The following is a 16,704-nucleotide window of genomic DNA, read 5'->3' as shown; positions in this document are numbered from 1 at the left end:
CACACTCAGACATCTGGAGCTGCACAAAGGACAGGAGTCCATTAAGATCAGAGAAATCAAGGAAAAAAGAAAAAAAACCTGCTTGTTTCTTTTTTATTTATATCAGCTTCTCCCACTCATGTATAACAACAAAACCTTTTGTTAGGTTGAAGCTAATAGTTCACAGAACGTATTTGAAAGAAATAGGCTTCTCCGATTACTTTCCTAAAACTGCTGTATGTACCTTGCACTCTGTACCAAGGCTAGTAATAATACTCTAGTATGGTGTTTTATATTTGCTCCTCAAATGTTACCATTTTCAATTCTTGCAGGTAAGTTAAAACCTTTTTAAAAATCTTACAAGACTACCTACATGAAGAATTCTCTCTTATACTTACCTTTCTATAATGCTTGTCACTTTCAGGTCCATGATCTGTTGCTCTAAATGTGGTTTCTCCAGATGAACCTTCAAGATAAATACAGTCCTTTAAATTCTCCAATGATGTCAATAATCTAAATTCCAAATTATGTTTAATTAGGAAGTCCCCATCTTCCTCTCCTTTGCCCTCCTCTACGCAGCCCCTGCCCCACCCCAGGCCTTCCCCACACTATATTGTCTGTGCCCAGGGGCTTTGCCTATATGAATATATGTTCTTTGGTTAATCTCTTCCCATCCCCTCTGCACCATTCCCCTCTGAGATCTGTCATTCTGTTCTATGCATCCATGTTTCTGGACCCATTTTGTTTGTCAGTTTATTTTGTTCATTAGATTCCACATATAAGGGAGATCATGTGATTTATCTTTCTCTAACTGATTTTGCTTAGCATAATACTCTCCAGGTCCATCCACGCTGTCACAGTCAATAACAAAAAATATATTTTTTAAATGGTACATGGATTTTAGAGTATCCCTTTTTTGGAAGGTTGTTTTTATTTTAAGGAAAATACTAGAAACCCATTCAAGAAAAAAAAATTTTTTTTAATTGTAGCATGTGTTTACCCTATTTTTAAAAATATCACTGAAAATTACAATAAAAAATAAGACAGTCTTTGATAAGAAGTACTGTACATGAGTGTACTTACAGTTCAGCCATATACCAATGCCATTATGTAAAGATTACATACAATAAAAAAATAAATTTAAAATGTCACCTAGGACTGGACAGATGAGACAAACTAAAATTACTTTTCATTTTAATTATCAAAAACAATCAGATCAATTTCAAGAAAATATTCTGGTACAGCAAACTCTCTTCCTAATAGCTTTTATCTTAAAATACAGATATATATTTAGGAATTTTAGTTTTACTACAAAATAATTATTTTATTATTTTGACCTGAAGGAGAATGAATTTGCCTAATACAGTTCTGGGGTTTTGAAATTCAGCATAAGCAGCATTATAAATTTGGTCTAAAATTTTATTTGCAAGTAGTTTATTAGAAGCATTTAGAAGGCATGTTAAGATCAGCAAAAATGTCTGTTTACACACCTAACAAGAGAAGTAGGTCAGAAGCTCCTATGATTTCACTAACCAATTTGTGACCTGTGAAAAATCAGCAAAAAGGGAAATAGAAATGTAAAACTTTAACAGGAATAAGCAAAGATGTCTGAGATCTCAGGTGTATATCAAGATAGGGTAGTAATTGAACAAATACACCAGGATTATCCTTAGTAAATCTATTCATTATGGTTCATTATAATAAAATTTGTTTTAAAATCACCAAATTGACTCTAACCCATTATGAAAAGCAAGCACATAGGAAGTTTCATCTACTTGTCAAGAACAAGTGATATTTTTTCCCTCACTGTCTAGGCCTAGCTTGTTTAAGTTGTTGCAAACTTCCATTCTGTTGGGCTAAACAAAAATTAAAATCACTGCACAACAAAACTTTGTGTTTTCAAAAAACTGTTTCATTTGTACTAAATGTTTTCATTTAAAAGACAGAAATAAACAAGTGAATACACCTTTCCTCTGTGGTTCCTAACATTTTAAATGAGATCGAACATAGGTCTTTCCTTACCTGTGGTGAAAAAGTCCTTCAATAGGCTGAGGCTTTCAACAATCTTGTCAAAGTCAGGAGCCAACTTTGCAAGGTCCTCTGAATTAGGCAGGGATTTTATAATTTTCTCTGGAGGAGACACACACACACACACAAATAACCTCATTCATAGTCTCAAAGTAATAATTTAACTATTAAAACATTAATAAAATTTAAATATCATCACATATAAATTTAAACTCCCATTTTCTCCCTATTACACCTATGGCTGCTACATATATCTGAAACAATGCGTTATTCTAATGATATTCCACAAGCCATAAAATTTAAAATAAAAGACTCACCAAACAAATGGCTTAGATGGAGACCTTCAATTTACAAGTTAAATGCCTTGAGACAGAAGCACTGTATAAACAATGTTAACAATAGACTGGAATCAGAAGTACTTTTTGGGAGGAAGTCTAAGCAAAGAGGCAAAGAATCAAAGAAAAAAGAGGAAGACATCTCTGACAGTACCTGGCCTAACGAAAACCGTGACCACATTCCAGCTCAAGCTCAAGCACAGAATTTCCATTACTTCTCTCCCTCTTTTCATAGTCCCTGTTACCAACTGGAAATAATTAAGAGCCCAAGGGAAGCTTTTATTTTCTTTGAGTTGGCTTTATTTATGAAATGGTCAAAGCATTTATTTTTGTTTAAAAACATTCAACAACTTTGTCCAAATCTGGTACAACTTTACAGAGACTTCTGAAGTAGGAAGGGCTTTTCTCATTTTCTCTGGAGAAGACCAAAACACATAAATATTCTCAAAATAAGAATATATGCCAGCTAGTATTCTAAGTACTGTAACAGCATTAACTTGCTTACTCTTCAGAGCAACTTCACAAAATAGCTATCAGCAACCCCATTTTACATATGAGAAACTGGGGTACGAAGGTTATGTAACTAGACCCAAGCACACAGCAAAGAAGGGAGGGAGGCAGGGTTTAAGTCTAGGAGTTAGGTTCAGAATCCAGGCTCTCAGACACTACACCATGGTACTGGCAAATGTATCGAGTTAAAAACCAATCCTCATGAATATTAGAAAAATAACTTGAAAGAGTACTTTTTTGCAAATACCTTTGTCAACACAGCACAATTTTATCTTTGAGGAAGTGGTGTGAGTAAGTGTAGTTAGGCATTAATTCCACTCCCATGTACACCTAATCTAAGAAATTAAACAGTTTCACAAAAGAGACTGAGGAAAATAACCTAATCCAAAAATTTTTTAAAGATCACCATGACTTACTGACAATCACAACTATCAAATATACTTTTGTTCACCTACCTATTGTTAGAAGGGGGACAGTGGCTGACAACAGGGAGAAATTACTCTGGACACTGGCAGACTTTCAAAGAACCTCATTACCAAAAATAAAGGTAACCAAGGTATCCAATCAAAAAGAGCTAGTTAAGTGGGTTATGGTGCATCAGTTCTGGGTAACATACAAATTAAAAATGATGTTTGAGAAGGCTGATTGGCAGTATGGAAAATGCTAATAAAATGTGTTAGGTAGCAAAAGATAAGATAGCAAAGTGTATGTTCACTATGATTATAATTTTTAAAGAGGAAGCGAAAATATTAACCATATTCACAGAACTGGTACAATTAAAAGAGAATGCTCCATAAAGACAATGACAGCTTTGTTAAAGTGATGAACTAGACGCAGTGTTTCTCAACCTTCCTAATGCTGCGACCCTTTAATACAGTTCCTCATGTTGTGGTGACCCCCAACCATAAAATTATTTTTGTTGCGACTTCATAACTATAATTTTGCTACTGTTATGAATCGTAATGTAAATATCTGATATGCAGGATGTATTTTCATTGTTCGAGACCCACAGGTTGAGAACCGCTGATAGAGGATACTTTTCTTTTCCTCATAAATTTTTCTTTGTTATTCTATTATTTTTATCATTAAAATAAAATTACTACACATTCAATTCAAGAATTAGGAAACTATCTCAACACTAGTAGTTCTTTGTCCTATAGATATGACAAAAAAAATTTGACAATACAAACCTATATCGATATAATCATCAATTTCCCAAACAATGTCAGGCACAATCCATTTATAGTCACTAAGGTCTGGTATCATATCTTTCCACTGATCAAAAGTCTAAAAGATAAGAAAGAATGCCAATCAAATGTTCTGCATGCTGTATAAAAATATAAGAAAAACTATTTTAATGAAAACATGCTAATCTACTAAGAGTGATACATTATGTTCAGAAGTTCTAGCAACGAAGTGGCCTCAACTCTTCTAAAAACAAATTAGCAGGCAAGCATATAACAATGTAAATGTTCCTTTTCTTTCTGCACTAAAGAAAAATGTAAAAATCCAAAATATATTCTCGTTCAAACAGGTTTTATGATGTGGCTTTAAACCGCACTGTGGAATAGAAGGAAGACAGGCCAGGGGTCAGGACATGTTGTCTCTGGTGCCAGCCAAGAAGTGGCTGCATGAATATACCACTAAGTTTCCTATCTGTGCCACTAAATGGCAAAGCTGAAAATCAAACCAATGTTCTCACTCCCAGCACAGTGTTTCTTCTACTAAGCTTTTTATTTTTTTAAATCCTCACCCAAGGATATGTGGTTTTTTAAAAATTGATTTGAGAGAGAGAGAGAAACATTGATATAAGAGAGAAACATCCATCGGCTGCTTCCCATACACACCCTGACCTGGGATCTAACCAGCAACCTAGGTATGTGCCCTGAGAGACAATCGAACCCGCAACGCTTCCTTCGGTGCACTATGTTCCAACCAACTGAACCACACCAGCCAGAGCTCCACTGGGCCATTTTTACCTCCAATACTTGTAACTAAAATTTGGGAGGCATTTTCCTATTGCTACACACTGGGTGGCAATAGGAAAATGCCTATTGAAATAATCCAGCATAATCCTGGCGGTGTGATGGTTGGAGCATCCTCCTGTGCACCGGAAGGTCATGGGATTGATTCTGAGTCAGGCACATACCTGGGTTGCAGTTTGATCCTGGTCAGGGCTTGTGCAGGAGGCAGTCAATAGTCAACTGTTATATCTTTCTCACATCAATGTCTCTCTTTCTTTCTCTTTCTCTCTCTCTCTCTCTCTCTCTCTCTCTCTCTCTCTCTCTTTCTCTTTCTCTTTCTTCCTCCATCTCTAAGATTAATCAAGCAATAAAAATCTGGCATATAGTAGAGACACAATAAATATTTAAACATCCAATTATATTTTCTTGGTCTAAAGAAAAATTACTTATGCTATAAAACCTTAAAATAATCATGCTGAGTAATTGGAAAAGCACTAGGAAAGTTAAACTCACCTTTTTGGCTGTATAACCACCCCCAACAGCAGATCCCAGTACGAGATATCGAAGTTTTAAGAGTCTTGCAGCTAATCTTGCTGGCCAAAAATTTCTGCGGGGCTGGTAGCCATATTTAATGGGAGAAAGTTTCAATTTACGTAAAGGATGGTTAGATAGAGAGGAAAACTGATGAAATGATGTCCTGAATTGGGTTCGTTGAAGCTTTGAAGTAGGATGATGTGAATGGTAAATACTTCGTGAAATCAGATGCACTTTTTGTAGTGGCAGGCTTCCTTTTATTCCAGAGCTGTGTCTTACTAAGGATTGGCAGACTTCACTGAAAGAAAAATGGGTATGGGAGAAAGATCAGACAGGGTAACAATGCAAAGGGAATGAGATAAAAAGAACAATATACAAAAGGGAAAACACACATGCATACGCAAGCACATATGGCCAAACACCATGTGAGGAAACTATGAGACGATGGCTGTCTATAAACCAGGAAGCAGGCCCCCATCCGATACCAGATTTGCTACAGCATGATCTTCTCAGCTTCCAGAACTATGAGAAATAAATATCTGTGCTTAACCACCCAGTGTATGGCAACTTCTTATAGCAGCCCGAAATCACAAAGATACAAGATCAGAAGATAGATAAGTAAATGTTAGATCAGAAGTGGAGAGAAAGGATGATCATATTTTATTGATTTTTTTTAATTGATTTTTTACAGAGAGGAAGGGAGAGGGATAGAGAGAGTAAGAAACATCGATGAGAGAAAAACACCGATCAGCTGCCTCCTGCACACCCCCTATTGGGGATGTGCCTGCAACCCAGGTACATGCCCTTGACCAGAATCGAACCTGGAACCCTTGAGTCCACAGGCCGACTATCTACTGAGCCAAACCGGTCAGGGTGCATGATGATCATATTTTAGTTGCCCAGATATAAGAAAGAAGAAATTAAAGTGAGGTAGCAGCAGTGAGAATGGAAAGGGAAAGGTGGATACCAGAAGGATAGACTGGATATAAGAGAAGAGGAAAGAAGAGTAATAACCATGAGGTTTTACCTGAGCAACAGATATAAAAAAACTCAAGAAGTGAATCAACTGTGGGAATAGTTTATGGTTCCATAACATTTAGCTCAAATTTATTTCAACTCTACTCCTACATCCACTTTTCTTTTGAATTGGATAAAACTTTGGTTCCAATCAGAGCTTCATTGCTTACTAGTTGGACAATCAAAGGCAAATTATGAATTTACCCAAGCCTGTTTTTCAATCCATTTAAATGAAATAACAGCTATATCAGAGAGCTGCAGTCAATAATCACTAATTCAAGTATCTTATTCTCAGGCCACAATTCCCTTTCACTACAACAAGCTTTGACCTTATGGAACAACCAAATCACTGATACTTCTATCAGTTCTTACCTACTAGTTTCCATCTTATCTATTTACCGACTTACCCATCTTAAATCCCCTAATTCATAGTTTCAATACATCTTGTGCAAATACTCCAGACTCCCTTGCCACCTGACTTTTTGTTTTACTTAACTGGCAAAATATAAATCCTGAATGATCCTTGTTATATAGCTTTTCTACCTGTTTGACCAGGGAATGAAGCACTACTGAAGAATATCCCACCTAGTGGACAGACATGTCACCTAGGCTCTCAAGATTGTCGGACAGTCTTATTTCATTTCTCTTGTCAACATATTCTTCTACTCTGTGCTAGAACTATTTCAGACATTTTCCACTCTCCTCTAGCCTCCCACATCTCCCCATACTTCCTCCAACTCTCTGTAGATGACTTGCCCCTTACTGCACTGAGAAAATGGAAGTCATCAGAAGGAAACATGCTATCCACCTTCCGCAACTACATCTATACCCTCTAGCTCCCCTGCTCCCTACAGCCCCTGTGAGATTACAGCAAGCACTCCGCCTCCTAGAGCAGTGCTTCTCAACCTTCCTAATGCCGCGACTCTTTAATACAGTTCCTCATGTTGTGGTGACCCTCAATTTCATTATTACAAATTGAACATAATTAAAGCATAGTGATTAATCACAAAAACAATATGTAATTATATATGTGTTTTCCGATGGTCTTAGGCGACCCCTGTGAAAGGGTCGTTCGACCTCCAAAGGGGTCGCGACCCACAGGTTGAGAACTGCTGCCCTAGAGAATCCCTATTTCAAACTTTCTTTCTCCTGCCTTTTAAGGAATCAAAAGTCAAGTCTCTCTTGCCTTAAAGGAGTGTGGGAAAGGACCCCATTCCATTTCATTTCTCTAGCTACTCATTAAGATCAAATCAACCTGATTTTCATTTGTATCATTTCAGTGAAATGGCACTTACAGAGTGTGCCAAAAGCTTTCCACTGGACATCTGGTTTTTTCAATTCTCATTTTAATTCTCTCTACAATATTTGACAATGTTGACACCTCCTCACTGTTGGAATCTCTCTTCCTTGGCAGTCTGTAGTTTTACTCTTACCTCACTGGTCATTATTTTTCACTTGCCTCCTCCCCAACTACCATACCTTTTAAATATTAGTTTATTAAGGCCAAGATCTAAACCCACTTCTCTTCTTACTGTATATATTCTTCCTAGGCAATCTTCTCCACATCTATTTCCTTAATTACCATCTACATACTCATGTTCTTCAAATTTGTGCCTAATACTAATAATTAAGGTCCAGATCCTGCTGCCCAACTGCCTACTCAACATTTCTATTTAGATACAAAAAATACCTCAAATTCAAGATGTCCAAAACCTTGCTATCTTTCCCCCTCCTCGCACCCCCACTAAACCCTGATCTTCTCCCAGTACTCCTTATCACAGAAAATGGCATAAGCAGCACCTATCCAGTTACATAAGCCACAAACCTGGGGATCATACTTAATCCGCCCTCACCCTCAAGTTCTGTTAATTCTACTTCAATATAGATCTCAAATCTCCCCCTTCTCCCCTCTCCACTACTATCATTCCTTACATGAGTGACTACAATTGTCTGTACCAAGGTGTTCTCTTCACCAGAACACTCTTCTGAAATATAAATCTGATCACTGTCACTCACCTGCATAAATCTTTTAAATGCCTCCCCCTGCATTAAGAATAAAATCTAAACTCCTAGTCTATCAAAGCTTCCATGGTCTGGTGCCCATCTCTCTCCCTCTCATCTCCAGACAGGTTTTCATCTAGTGCCATACTCCTCAATAGTGCCATACTCCTTCCACACCAGGGCCTTAATTTCTGCTGTTCTTGGGCAAACTCTTCTACTTAACTCCTGTTACTTCTATTAGAACTGGTTTCACCTCAAGCATTCCCCCTTTCCCTGAACTTCATTCCTATTCAAGTTCCCCTCCTACAGTTCTTGGCTCCCTCTATTTTTCTTCAGTGCTTATAAAATTTATATTATATAATTATTGAATTACCATTAAACTGCAATCTCCGTAAGGTCTGTTTTGCTTACCACTGTATTTCTAGGCCTCGCCCAATGCCTCACAAATAGTAGACACTCAATACATCTGCTTAATGAATATGTTATTGGGGTAATTAAGTAGCAAAATTTTTTAAAAGGTGAAAGAACCTAGCAAAGACCATAGAAAAGGTGCTCAATAAATGTCAATTCAATATTAATTGCACTAACCTCCATGAATGCATGAATAGCTCTTTAACCTAAAAAATTATTTGCAGTTTTTAGAAAAGAGTTAGTCCAAATATATAACCAAAACAGATGAACCGCAGGACTGAGTAGTCATATCCCTAAGATGTTTTTTTATTTTACAGTAAGTCCTCAATGTCATTGATAGGTTCTGGTTCTGCAACCTGAAGCCAAATGATGCATAATGAAACCAGTTTTTACCACAGACTAAACAAGAATTAAGTTCCTACGACATCTCATCAATGTTATAATGAAACAACACTGTTCAATGACTTTATTCAAGAGCTTGCTGTACTTTCTCTATCCTTTATTTCCAAACCCCTAAAATTCCTACTTCCCAATGGTGGCAGAAATATGTATGGGTGGGGGCAAAGATAGAGTGTATGGTAGTCCAAGTCAGGAACTACATGTAAAATGTTCTTCAATTAGTCCCCTGGGAGAGATAGTTGATGCAAAGCAAAATCCTCGTACTTGAAAAGGCATCCTCAAAGATAACTTCTAGAGTTATCTTCTAATTCATAAGGATGATCTAAAAGATCAATGCGCACACAAGACTTTTTCATCCTTTTGAAATAAGGGTAAGAGAATGAAAACAGGAGAAAGAAATTGAGATTTACTGAAGCCCCAACTGGGGAAAGGTGGTTTGGGTCATCCTCCACCCTATTCCAATACAGCTGAGTATTAACAGCAACACTTTTCTCTGCACTAAGCAATCTGGCAAGGAAGAGCTAAGACTCACGAAAGTATGTGTGTGTGTCTTGGGGGGCGGGGGGGGGGGTGTGTGGAGAGTATTAGTGGAGGGAGGGGTTTTCCCAGAGTGTGCCCCAACAATACTGGTATTTGTAACAACAACAGATAGCCTGCCCACTCCCTGAAAACTCTAAAATGAAGCCTGCTCGCTGACATATCGCATACCTAAAACAGTTTGCTAAATCAGCCTTTTCATTCAGATGTAACCCACACAGGCATCTATATACATCATTAGTCCTTCATGTTTAAATATGATTAGAAAACTAGGCTCTTATAGAAAATCAGGAACTCTTAAAATGAGGACCAAGATAAACAACACTGTTAATCTTAGAAAAAGTGAAGATACAAAATTGTAATAATAGCCCTAACTGGTTTGGCTCAGTGGATGGAGCATCAGCCTGCAGACTGAAGGGTCCCAGGTTTGATTCCGGTCAAGGGCATGTACCTTGGTTGCGGGCACATCCCCAGTGGGGGGTGTGCAGGAGGCAGCTGATCAATGTTTCTCTCCCATTGATGTTTCTAGCTCTCTATCCCTATCCCTTCCTCTCTGTGAAAAATCAATAAAATATATTTAAAAAACAAAAACAAAAAAACCTTTAAAAAATTTGTAATAATATTCTCAGGGGGCTTCCTAAAGATACTGCAGACATAAAATAGAAGCAGGTTGTATTAAAAATAGCAACTGGAGAACAATACAAAAGTTACAGAATTACATATCTTTTAAGAGTTTAATAAATGTTAAAAAGGAGTTCATGAAAATTAAAGCTGTAAAGGCCAATATAAAATAAAGAACGGCAACACCAGACAATGATTTAAGGAAATTATCCAGAACTTAGAATATAAAGAAATGAGTAGAAACCATAAGAGAAAAGTTAAGTGATTCAGGGGAGGGGTATCCAAAATGGGGTGTGTGTGGAATGCACCCGGTATTTGCAAAATGATCTATGGGATTCAGGAAGAAAGTACCAAAGCTTCTAGATACAGGTTGTTTTGTTTTGTTTGTATCTTGTCCTTCAAGACTATATTAGGGTCAATTTATAATGTAAATAATTAATTAGTACAGAGGTATATTTATAATTTTTTTAAAAGTGTGCATATACACAGATTTTGGTACATGCATATTTCTCCAACAGATGATAGATACAGATCATGTTTTGGAAATCATGAGTAATTTGCATATAATACATGTCTAAAAAGAAAAACAATATTCACAAAATAAGATATCTAAAAAGAAAAGAAAAAAACACACACTCTTTTCCCAACCTAGCATAGACTTTTAAAACAAAGCAGATACTCAAATGTTTATGCGTGAATGAGTAACTAATTGAATGGATAAATGGATGGGCTGAAAAAAACCCAGGAAAAATAAAAGGAAAAAAATAAAGAAACAAAAGAAGAAATATTTCCCAGAACTGAAGAAAGAATCTTTTTAACAGAAAGGCCTACTGAGTGTCAGACCAGATGACTGGGGGTTAGGAGTGGGAGGGTAAAGAGTGGGACAGGGGTAAGATCCACACCTGGACAAAGCCTTGAGAATTTTAAGATAAGGCCAAAATCCTAAAAGCTTCCTTCCATGAAGGGAAAAACAGGATACCTACAAACACAAAAATGGGATTGTCCTGAGAGTTTGTATTAATAACAAAGAATGATCGGGGGGGAAAAGTAGCAATGCCTTCACAGTCCTGAAGAATTTTGAACAGACTTCCATATTCAGCCAAACTAAAAATCAAACATGAACCAACATAAGGTTTCCCCCCTGAAATCATCTGTTCTCTCTCATCTGACATCTCTTCTAATCTGTACATCATTCCCTAATATGTATTTTTTTCAACAATTTTACACAAATATTTATTGCACCTAAATAAATGTTGGTCATTGATCTCCTTACATGTCCATCAGTATGTGCTTAGATATATGTTTCAAAAAATGTTTATGTTCCCATCTGTTAAAGAACAGGAAATTGAATGTACTTCTTCATAACATTCAGAGGAAGCATGTTGCATAACAAAAGACAAATTCCAGAGCTTGGGGTTTCGGCTTTTCACATCTCTACTTCTGCAGGTAGAGAAATTGTGTTATCAACATAAGATGCCATTATTGATCCAAAACTCTATGGAGTCCACAGTAACTTTAGAATTAATTTAGCCCAACAGCATGCAACTGAATAAATAAATATCAGTTATTAATCAATTTGTTCTTAAATTCAATTTTAAAGTTTTTCCTACAGATATTAATTGCTTCAACAAGTATGCTATTTTCTGCAGTCTTTTCTCTTTTTAAAGAAAATTAGATGTTTCCCCAGTAAATACTGAGTAGAAATAAAAAGGTTGTAAATAATTTTAGTATTGAGGACTGTGGATTTACTCAGAAATTAAAATTTAATGAAATTGGAAATAATTTATTCAACTATTCTATTTGACAAAACTGTAACTATTGTATGCCATCCAGTTCTGAACTCAAGATAAGCTTCACAAGATAAATGGATTTCATTCTTTATAAATAAATACTATGTTATCTAAACTATTTTTACACGTTCTTAAAAAATTCAAGACAAGTGTTTACAGCAGTGGTTCTCAACCTTCCTAAAGCCGCGACCCTTTAATACAGTTCCTCATGTTGTGATGACCCCCAATTTCATTGTTACAAATTGAACATAATTAAACTATAGTGATTAATCACAAAACAATATGTAATTATATATGTGTTTTTCGATGGTCTTAGGCGACCCCTGTGAAAGGGTCGTTCGACCCCCCAAGGGGTCGCGACCCACAGGTTGAGAACCGCTGGTTTACAGGCTGAGTTAAATCGGGAAAACCAAGTGTTTTTTTTCAGCCTTGCCTGAAGTATATTACTTTTTATCAAATGCCTGCAAGAATGAGTGAACTCTAAAGGAATCTAAGGATAAAATACAACTACACGCAAAGATAGTCATTTGAATCTCATTAAAATGCATTTAGTAACGCATTCAATGAACAGTCCTCCGTGACTTTCTACTTGGGATTAAACCAGGCCAGGGCAACCGTAACAGTGTGATTGGAAAGGCGGTGCCACATTTCCCACCTTGCACCCCCAACCAAGACTCCTTCCCTAAACTGTGAAAAAGGCTGCTATGAAGAGGGCATCTCTCATCTCCATCTCCGCCGCCGTCGGCGTCACTGCTGCAGACCTGACCCCCAAATCGCGTTCCCTCCGGGGCCTGGGGCAAGAGGCAGAGGCCCCAACACCCGGGGGGCGAGCGCAAGGACCCGCGCGAGCAGGTGCGCCCGGCGTGGAGAGAGGAGAGTCAGGAGAGACGCGGCCAAGGTGGCGCACGGAGGGAACCAAAGACCCGGGAGGGAGAGGGCAAAACCTAGAAGCAACCGGAGACAGAGATGACGGCGAGGTCAGAAGGGTGAAAAGGGCAGGGGCAACCGAGACAGGCCAAGGCGGAAAGGCGCCCAGCGCTTCTAGGGGCACAGGAGCTGGGACAAGGACAGGGCCGGCGCTGGCAGTTCCCGTCAGCCCCGAGAGGGCTCCAGTCCCTCCGGGCCCTCAAGCACATCCCGGAATCCTCAACCGCCTGTGCTGAGCGTCATCTGCACGCCGGGTAGTATGATGGGGCAAACCCGGTTTCCAGAGGCCCTAGAAATAACGGGGCCAGGTCGCAGCCTGCACTTACCAGGCCACGGCGGCCCGGCGTAGACGCCACATCCCTCCAGCGAGGAGGTCGCACCGGCGCTGAGACGGCCACGCGGGAGCCGGGTGTCAGTCCCAGTCCGGCTCCTGCTCCAGGAATAACCCAGGAAAGGGCCCTGGGCAACAAGGACACCGTGAAGCCACCGCGGCCCTCCCAATGGCGCATGGACTTCCGCGAGAGCCCGCCCGGCACCCGTACTTGGTCCGTCAGGCAAAGCACCACCCCCCACCCTTTCTGGGAGAGCAGCACAAACGGTCCGGGCAGGGTTCGCGCATGCGCTCGGAGCCCAGGCACATCTACTTTCCCTCCCCCAACCCGCTCCGCCGGCCGGGTTTCCGGGTTGGAATTCTGAGCCCTGCGGGTTGAAGGCTAGCGCTGGGGAGCGGGGAGTCGGGGTGGGTGTTTGCGCTGGGGTGGACGATGGTGAGGGGCTGGGACTCGGGATCGATAAATTCTCACTAGTTGGTGCCAATTTGAGAAAACGTAGGTATTGAGGGAGCCTGGAGAATTCTACAGAGTACAAATGAGGACAGTAAGAGACTAATAAAAACCAGCGGCTGCTCCTTCGCCACGGGCTTTCTTTCTTTCGGCGCCTTTGCTTACAAAGCCTTTTCCGACCCTTAGAACCGTCGCAGGGAGGCAGGAGTCACAGACGGATCCGCAGGTCATGTCTGAAAGGGGCTCAGATCAAGTAGGCCCGTTACGGGGTTGGAATAAGCTTGTGCCGTTCATAGAGGCATCGGAAATGATTTCGTGCAGTCAGTCTTCAGCCGGCCTCCGTCCGGTTTTTCATTTCACCCATTTGTGGAAATGGTTCGTGTCGATGTCTAACAATCCCACGCTGTCAGTGGTCATGACCCTCTGCGTTCCGCTCCGGAGTCAGCACCCTTCTTGGTTTCCGGGACGTTACTTTCTCCTTTTCTCCCACTCTCCCTTGCTGGGTCCTCCTCTCCCAAACCTCTCCATGGTGGAGGGGCCCAGGTCTCAGCATCCTGGGCCCCCTTCCCCTTTCTGTCTGCATTCTTTTTCTAAGGAACCTAAGAGTGTTCTATGGCTTTAACCCGTCTTTTATATACACAAAATAGATTATTCAGCCATAAAAAAGGGAAAATCCTGCCATTTGCAATAACACAAATAGACTTTGAGGGGATTATTATTTTTTTTACCCTCTTCAACTCTTACATTTTAGGTTTTATGAGAAAACGGACCCATTAAAGGAATATGACCTATGAAAGGTAATGACGGCAGTTGGTGGCATAGCCACAATTAAAGTGCCCTGTGTCCCTGCTCCACTTCAAGGGCATCCCCCTCCCGCCTCCCCCAAACACAAAGCACAAAACGGTTTCCTTTCAGATCAGAATCCTGAGTTAGTATCTATCCATTCCCAACTGCACCCGGTATAGACTCAGTCACAGCAAACTTCCCAAATGCAGGACTCGGGGGATTTTCTTTATTATGTTTATTGCGGTGACTGTGTTAAAGACAGGCCCAGATAGGAACTTGCTATAATGACCTGTGCAAACTAGATCTTTCCGGGATTGTAGAGCTGCACAAACATTTCTTTGTTTCTGTTACTTCTAGTTGTTTGTGGGAGTGTGTGTGTGTGTGTGTGTGTGTGTTTCAAGAATAAGAGAAACCAAGTAATACCAACCCCTTTCATACATGGGTCATCTTTACATGATACAAAACCATTGTCTTGTGACTATATCTCTAGGCATCTGTCCTACTGAAGCACTCCCATGTACGTGCAAAGATGTATGCATGATGGTGTTTATTTCTTCATTGCATGAAATAGCAAAAGATTGGAATCAATAGTTAAAAGATGCCCTGAGACAAATTAAACACTTTAAGAGTTTATTTGATTAAAACAAGTATTGATTTGAGTCAGGCAATGACAAGCTGGAAGTGGTTGGGAGTGCTCCACCAACAGGAGCTGGTGGAACACTTCTCTAATGACAAGGAAGTAAAGCAAGAAAATTATTTGATGGGCTACAGCTTAAGTGGTTGCCTTCTTTGGGAAAGCCTAGTTGGCTGTTCGTGATTGGTTGTCTCAGGTTTTGATTTATTAACTTTAAGCTCAGGTTTTGGGATGCTTTGTAGACTGACACGGCATTAGAACAATCTGTCTAACGGCCCCTTTGTTTAATTAACAACACAAATGTCCATAGCTAAGAGCTAGCTATAAATTATTGTTAACGTAAAAAAAACCTGTAAAGAATTGAAACCTGTAAAGAATTTTGTGAGTTTATTTGAGCCAAACTGTCGACATATGCTGGGAAGCAGAACCTCAACGAATTGAGATAATGCTCCGGAGAATGGCGGGTTACATCTGTATTTATACATTGCAATCAAAGGAAGGGATGTAGGTAGGTTACATGAAATCCATTGGTGATAGACTAGATAGGTGGGAGAAAGCAAAGCAGGGGTGGGGGGGACCCCTGGGATTGGATAAAAAGTAAAATGATGGACACATACTTAGGTGGGTGCAGGAACAATTAACATTATAATGAAGGAATATTTGGTATCTGTCTTGGAGCCCAGGCACATTAGGTTGTGCCCCAAGGGGTCCAGAAAAAGGGAAGTCACAAGTTACCCAGACACATCAAGGGTATGTTATCATAGATGCAAAAAGACAGACAGGCTCGGTTAAGGTAAAGGTTGACCTTGTCAGTGAAGATACCGGCCTAGGCCGTAACTGCCCACCATCACTGCTTTTAGTTAGTTTAATTTCAGCCCATCCTTTGTGGTTGCTTTAGGTCTCTGAGTTTGCAAGACTGCCATGCAGGCCTCCCCTGAGCTTGTCAGGTCAGCATGTGGCCCCTTTCGTCCACATCTGTGGTCGGCAAACTGCGGCTCGCGAGCCACATGCGGCTCTTTGGCCCCTTGAGTGTGGCTCTTCCTAAGCCGTAGGAGTACCCTAATTAAGTTAATAACAATGTACCTACCTATATAGTTTAAGTTTAAAAAATTTGGCTCTCAAAAGAAATTTCGGTCGTTGTACTGTTGATTTTTGGCTCATGAGTTTGCCGACCACTGGCCTACATTATATTCACACTAGCCAAGAAAGCCTGTGAGGTAAGACCTCTTTGTCCTGATGAGGAACAGTGTTTAATATATAGTATCACATGAGGGAAAAAGGGTAGAATATTAGTAATCAAACTGCCACCATCGGTCCAAATTCAGCCTGCAGACCTGTTTCATTTGGCTTGTGTTGTCCTTTTCAGTATTTTAAAAATAATATTGGGTTTCTTGCCAACATTTAAAAAACAAGGAATTTCATGTTTTAAAAAAATATGTTTTTTCTTAA

At 39.6% G+C, this 16,704-nt stretch overlaps 1 protein-coding gene across 2 annotated transcripts in view; it reads right to left on the bottom strand.

The window, feature by feature from the left end:
- Positions 1 to 13,602, bottom strand: part of OPA1 (OPA1 mitochondrial dynamin like GTPase) — a 91,814-nt gene extending 78,212 nt beyond the window's left edge. The window contains exons 1-6 of one of the 2 annotated variants that reach the window (XM_081087875.1): positions 13,380 to 13,602; positions 5,330 to 5,648; positions 4,043 to 4,139; positions 2,002 to 2,109; positions 1,470 to 1,523; positions 378 to 445 (exon numbers count right to left, since the gene is read on the bottom strand). In XM_081087875.1, coding sequence (XP_080944001.1) covers positions 378 to 445; positions 1,470 to 1,523; positions 2,002 to 2,109; positions 4,043 to 4,139; positions 5,330 to 5,648; positions 13,380 to 13,411 — 678 coding nt within the window. In that variant the 5' untranslated portion in view covers positions 13,412 to 13,602. The remainder of the gene's footprint in view (positions 1 to 377; positions 446 to 1,469; positions 1,524 to 2,001; positions 2,110 to 4,042; positions 4,140 to 5,329; positions 5,649 to 13,379) is intronic. The other variant, XM_081087876.1, reaches the window with a different exon arrangement.
- Between the last annotated feature and the right edge of the window lie 3,102 nt (positions 13,603 to 16,704).

The sequence above is a fragment of the Myotis nattereri genome (genome assembly GCF_964212035.1).
Source record: "Myotis nattereri genome assembly, chromosome: 3".
Lineage (NCBI taxonomy): Eukaryota > Metazoa > Chordata > Mammalia > Chiroptera > Vespertilionidae > Myotis > Myotis nattereri.
The sequence above is the reverse complement of the archived record's forward strand: the minus strand, read 5'-3'. Positions and strand labels throughout refer to the sequence as shown.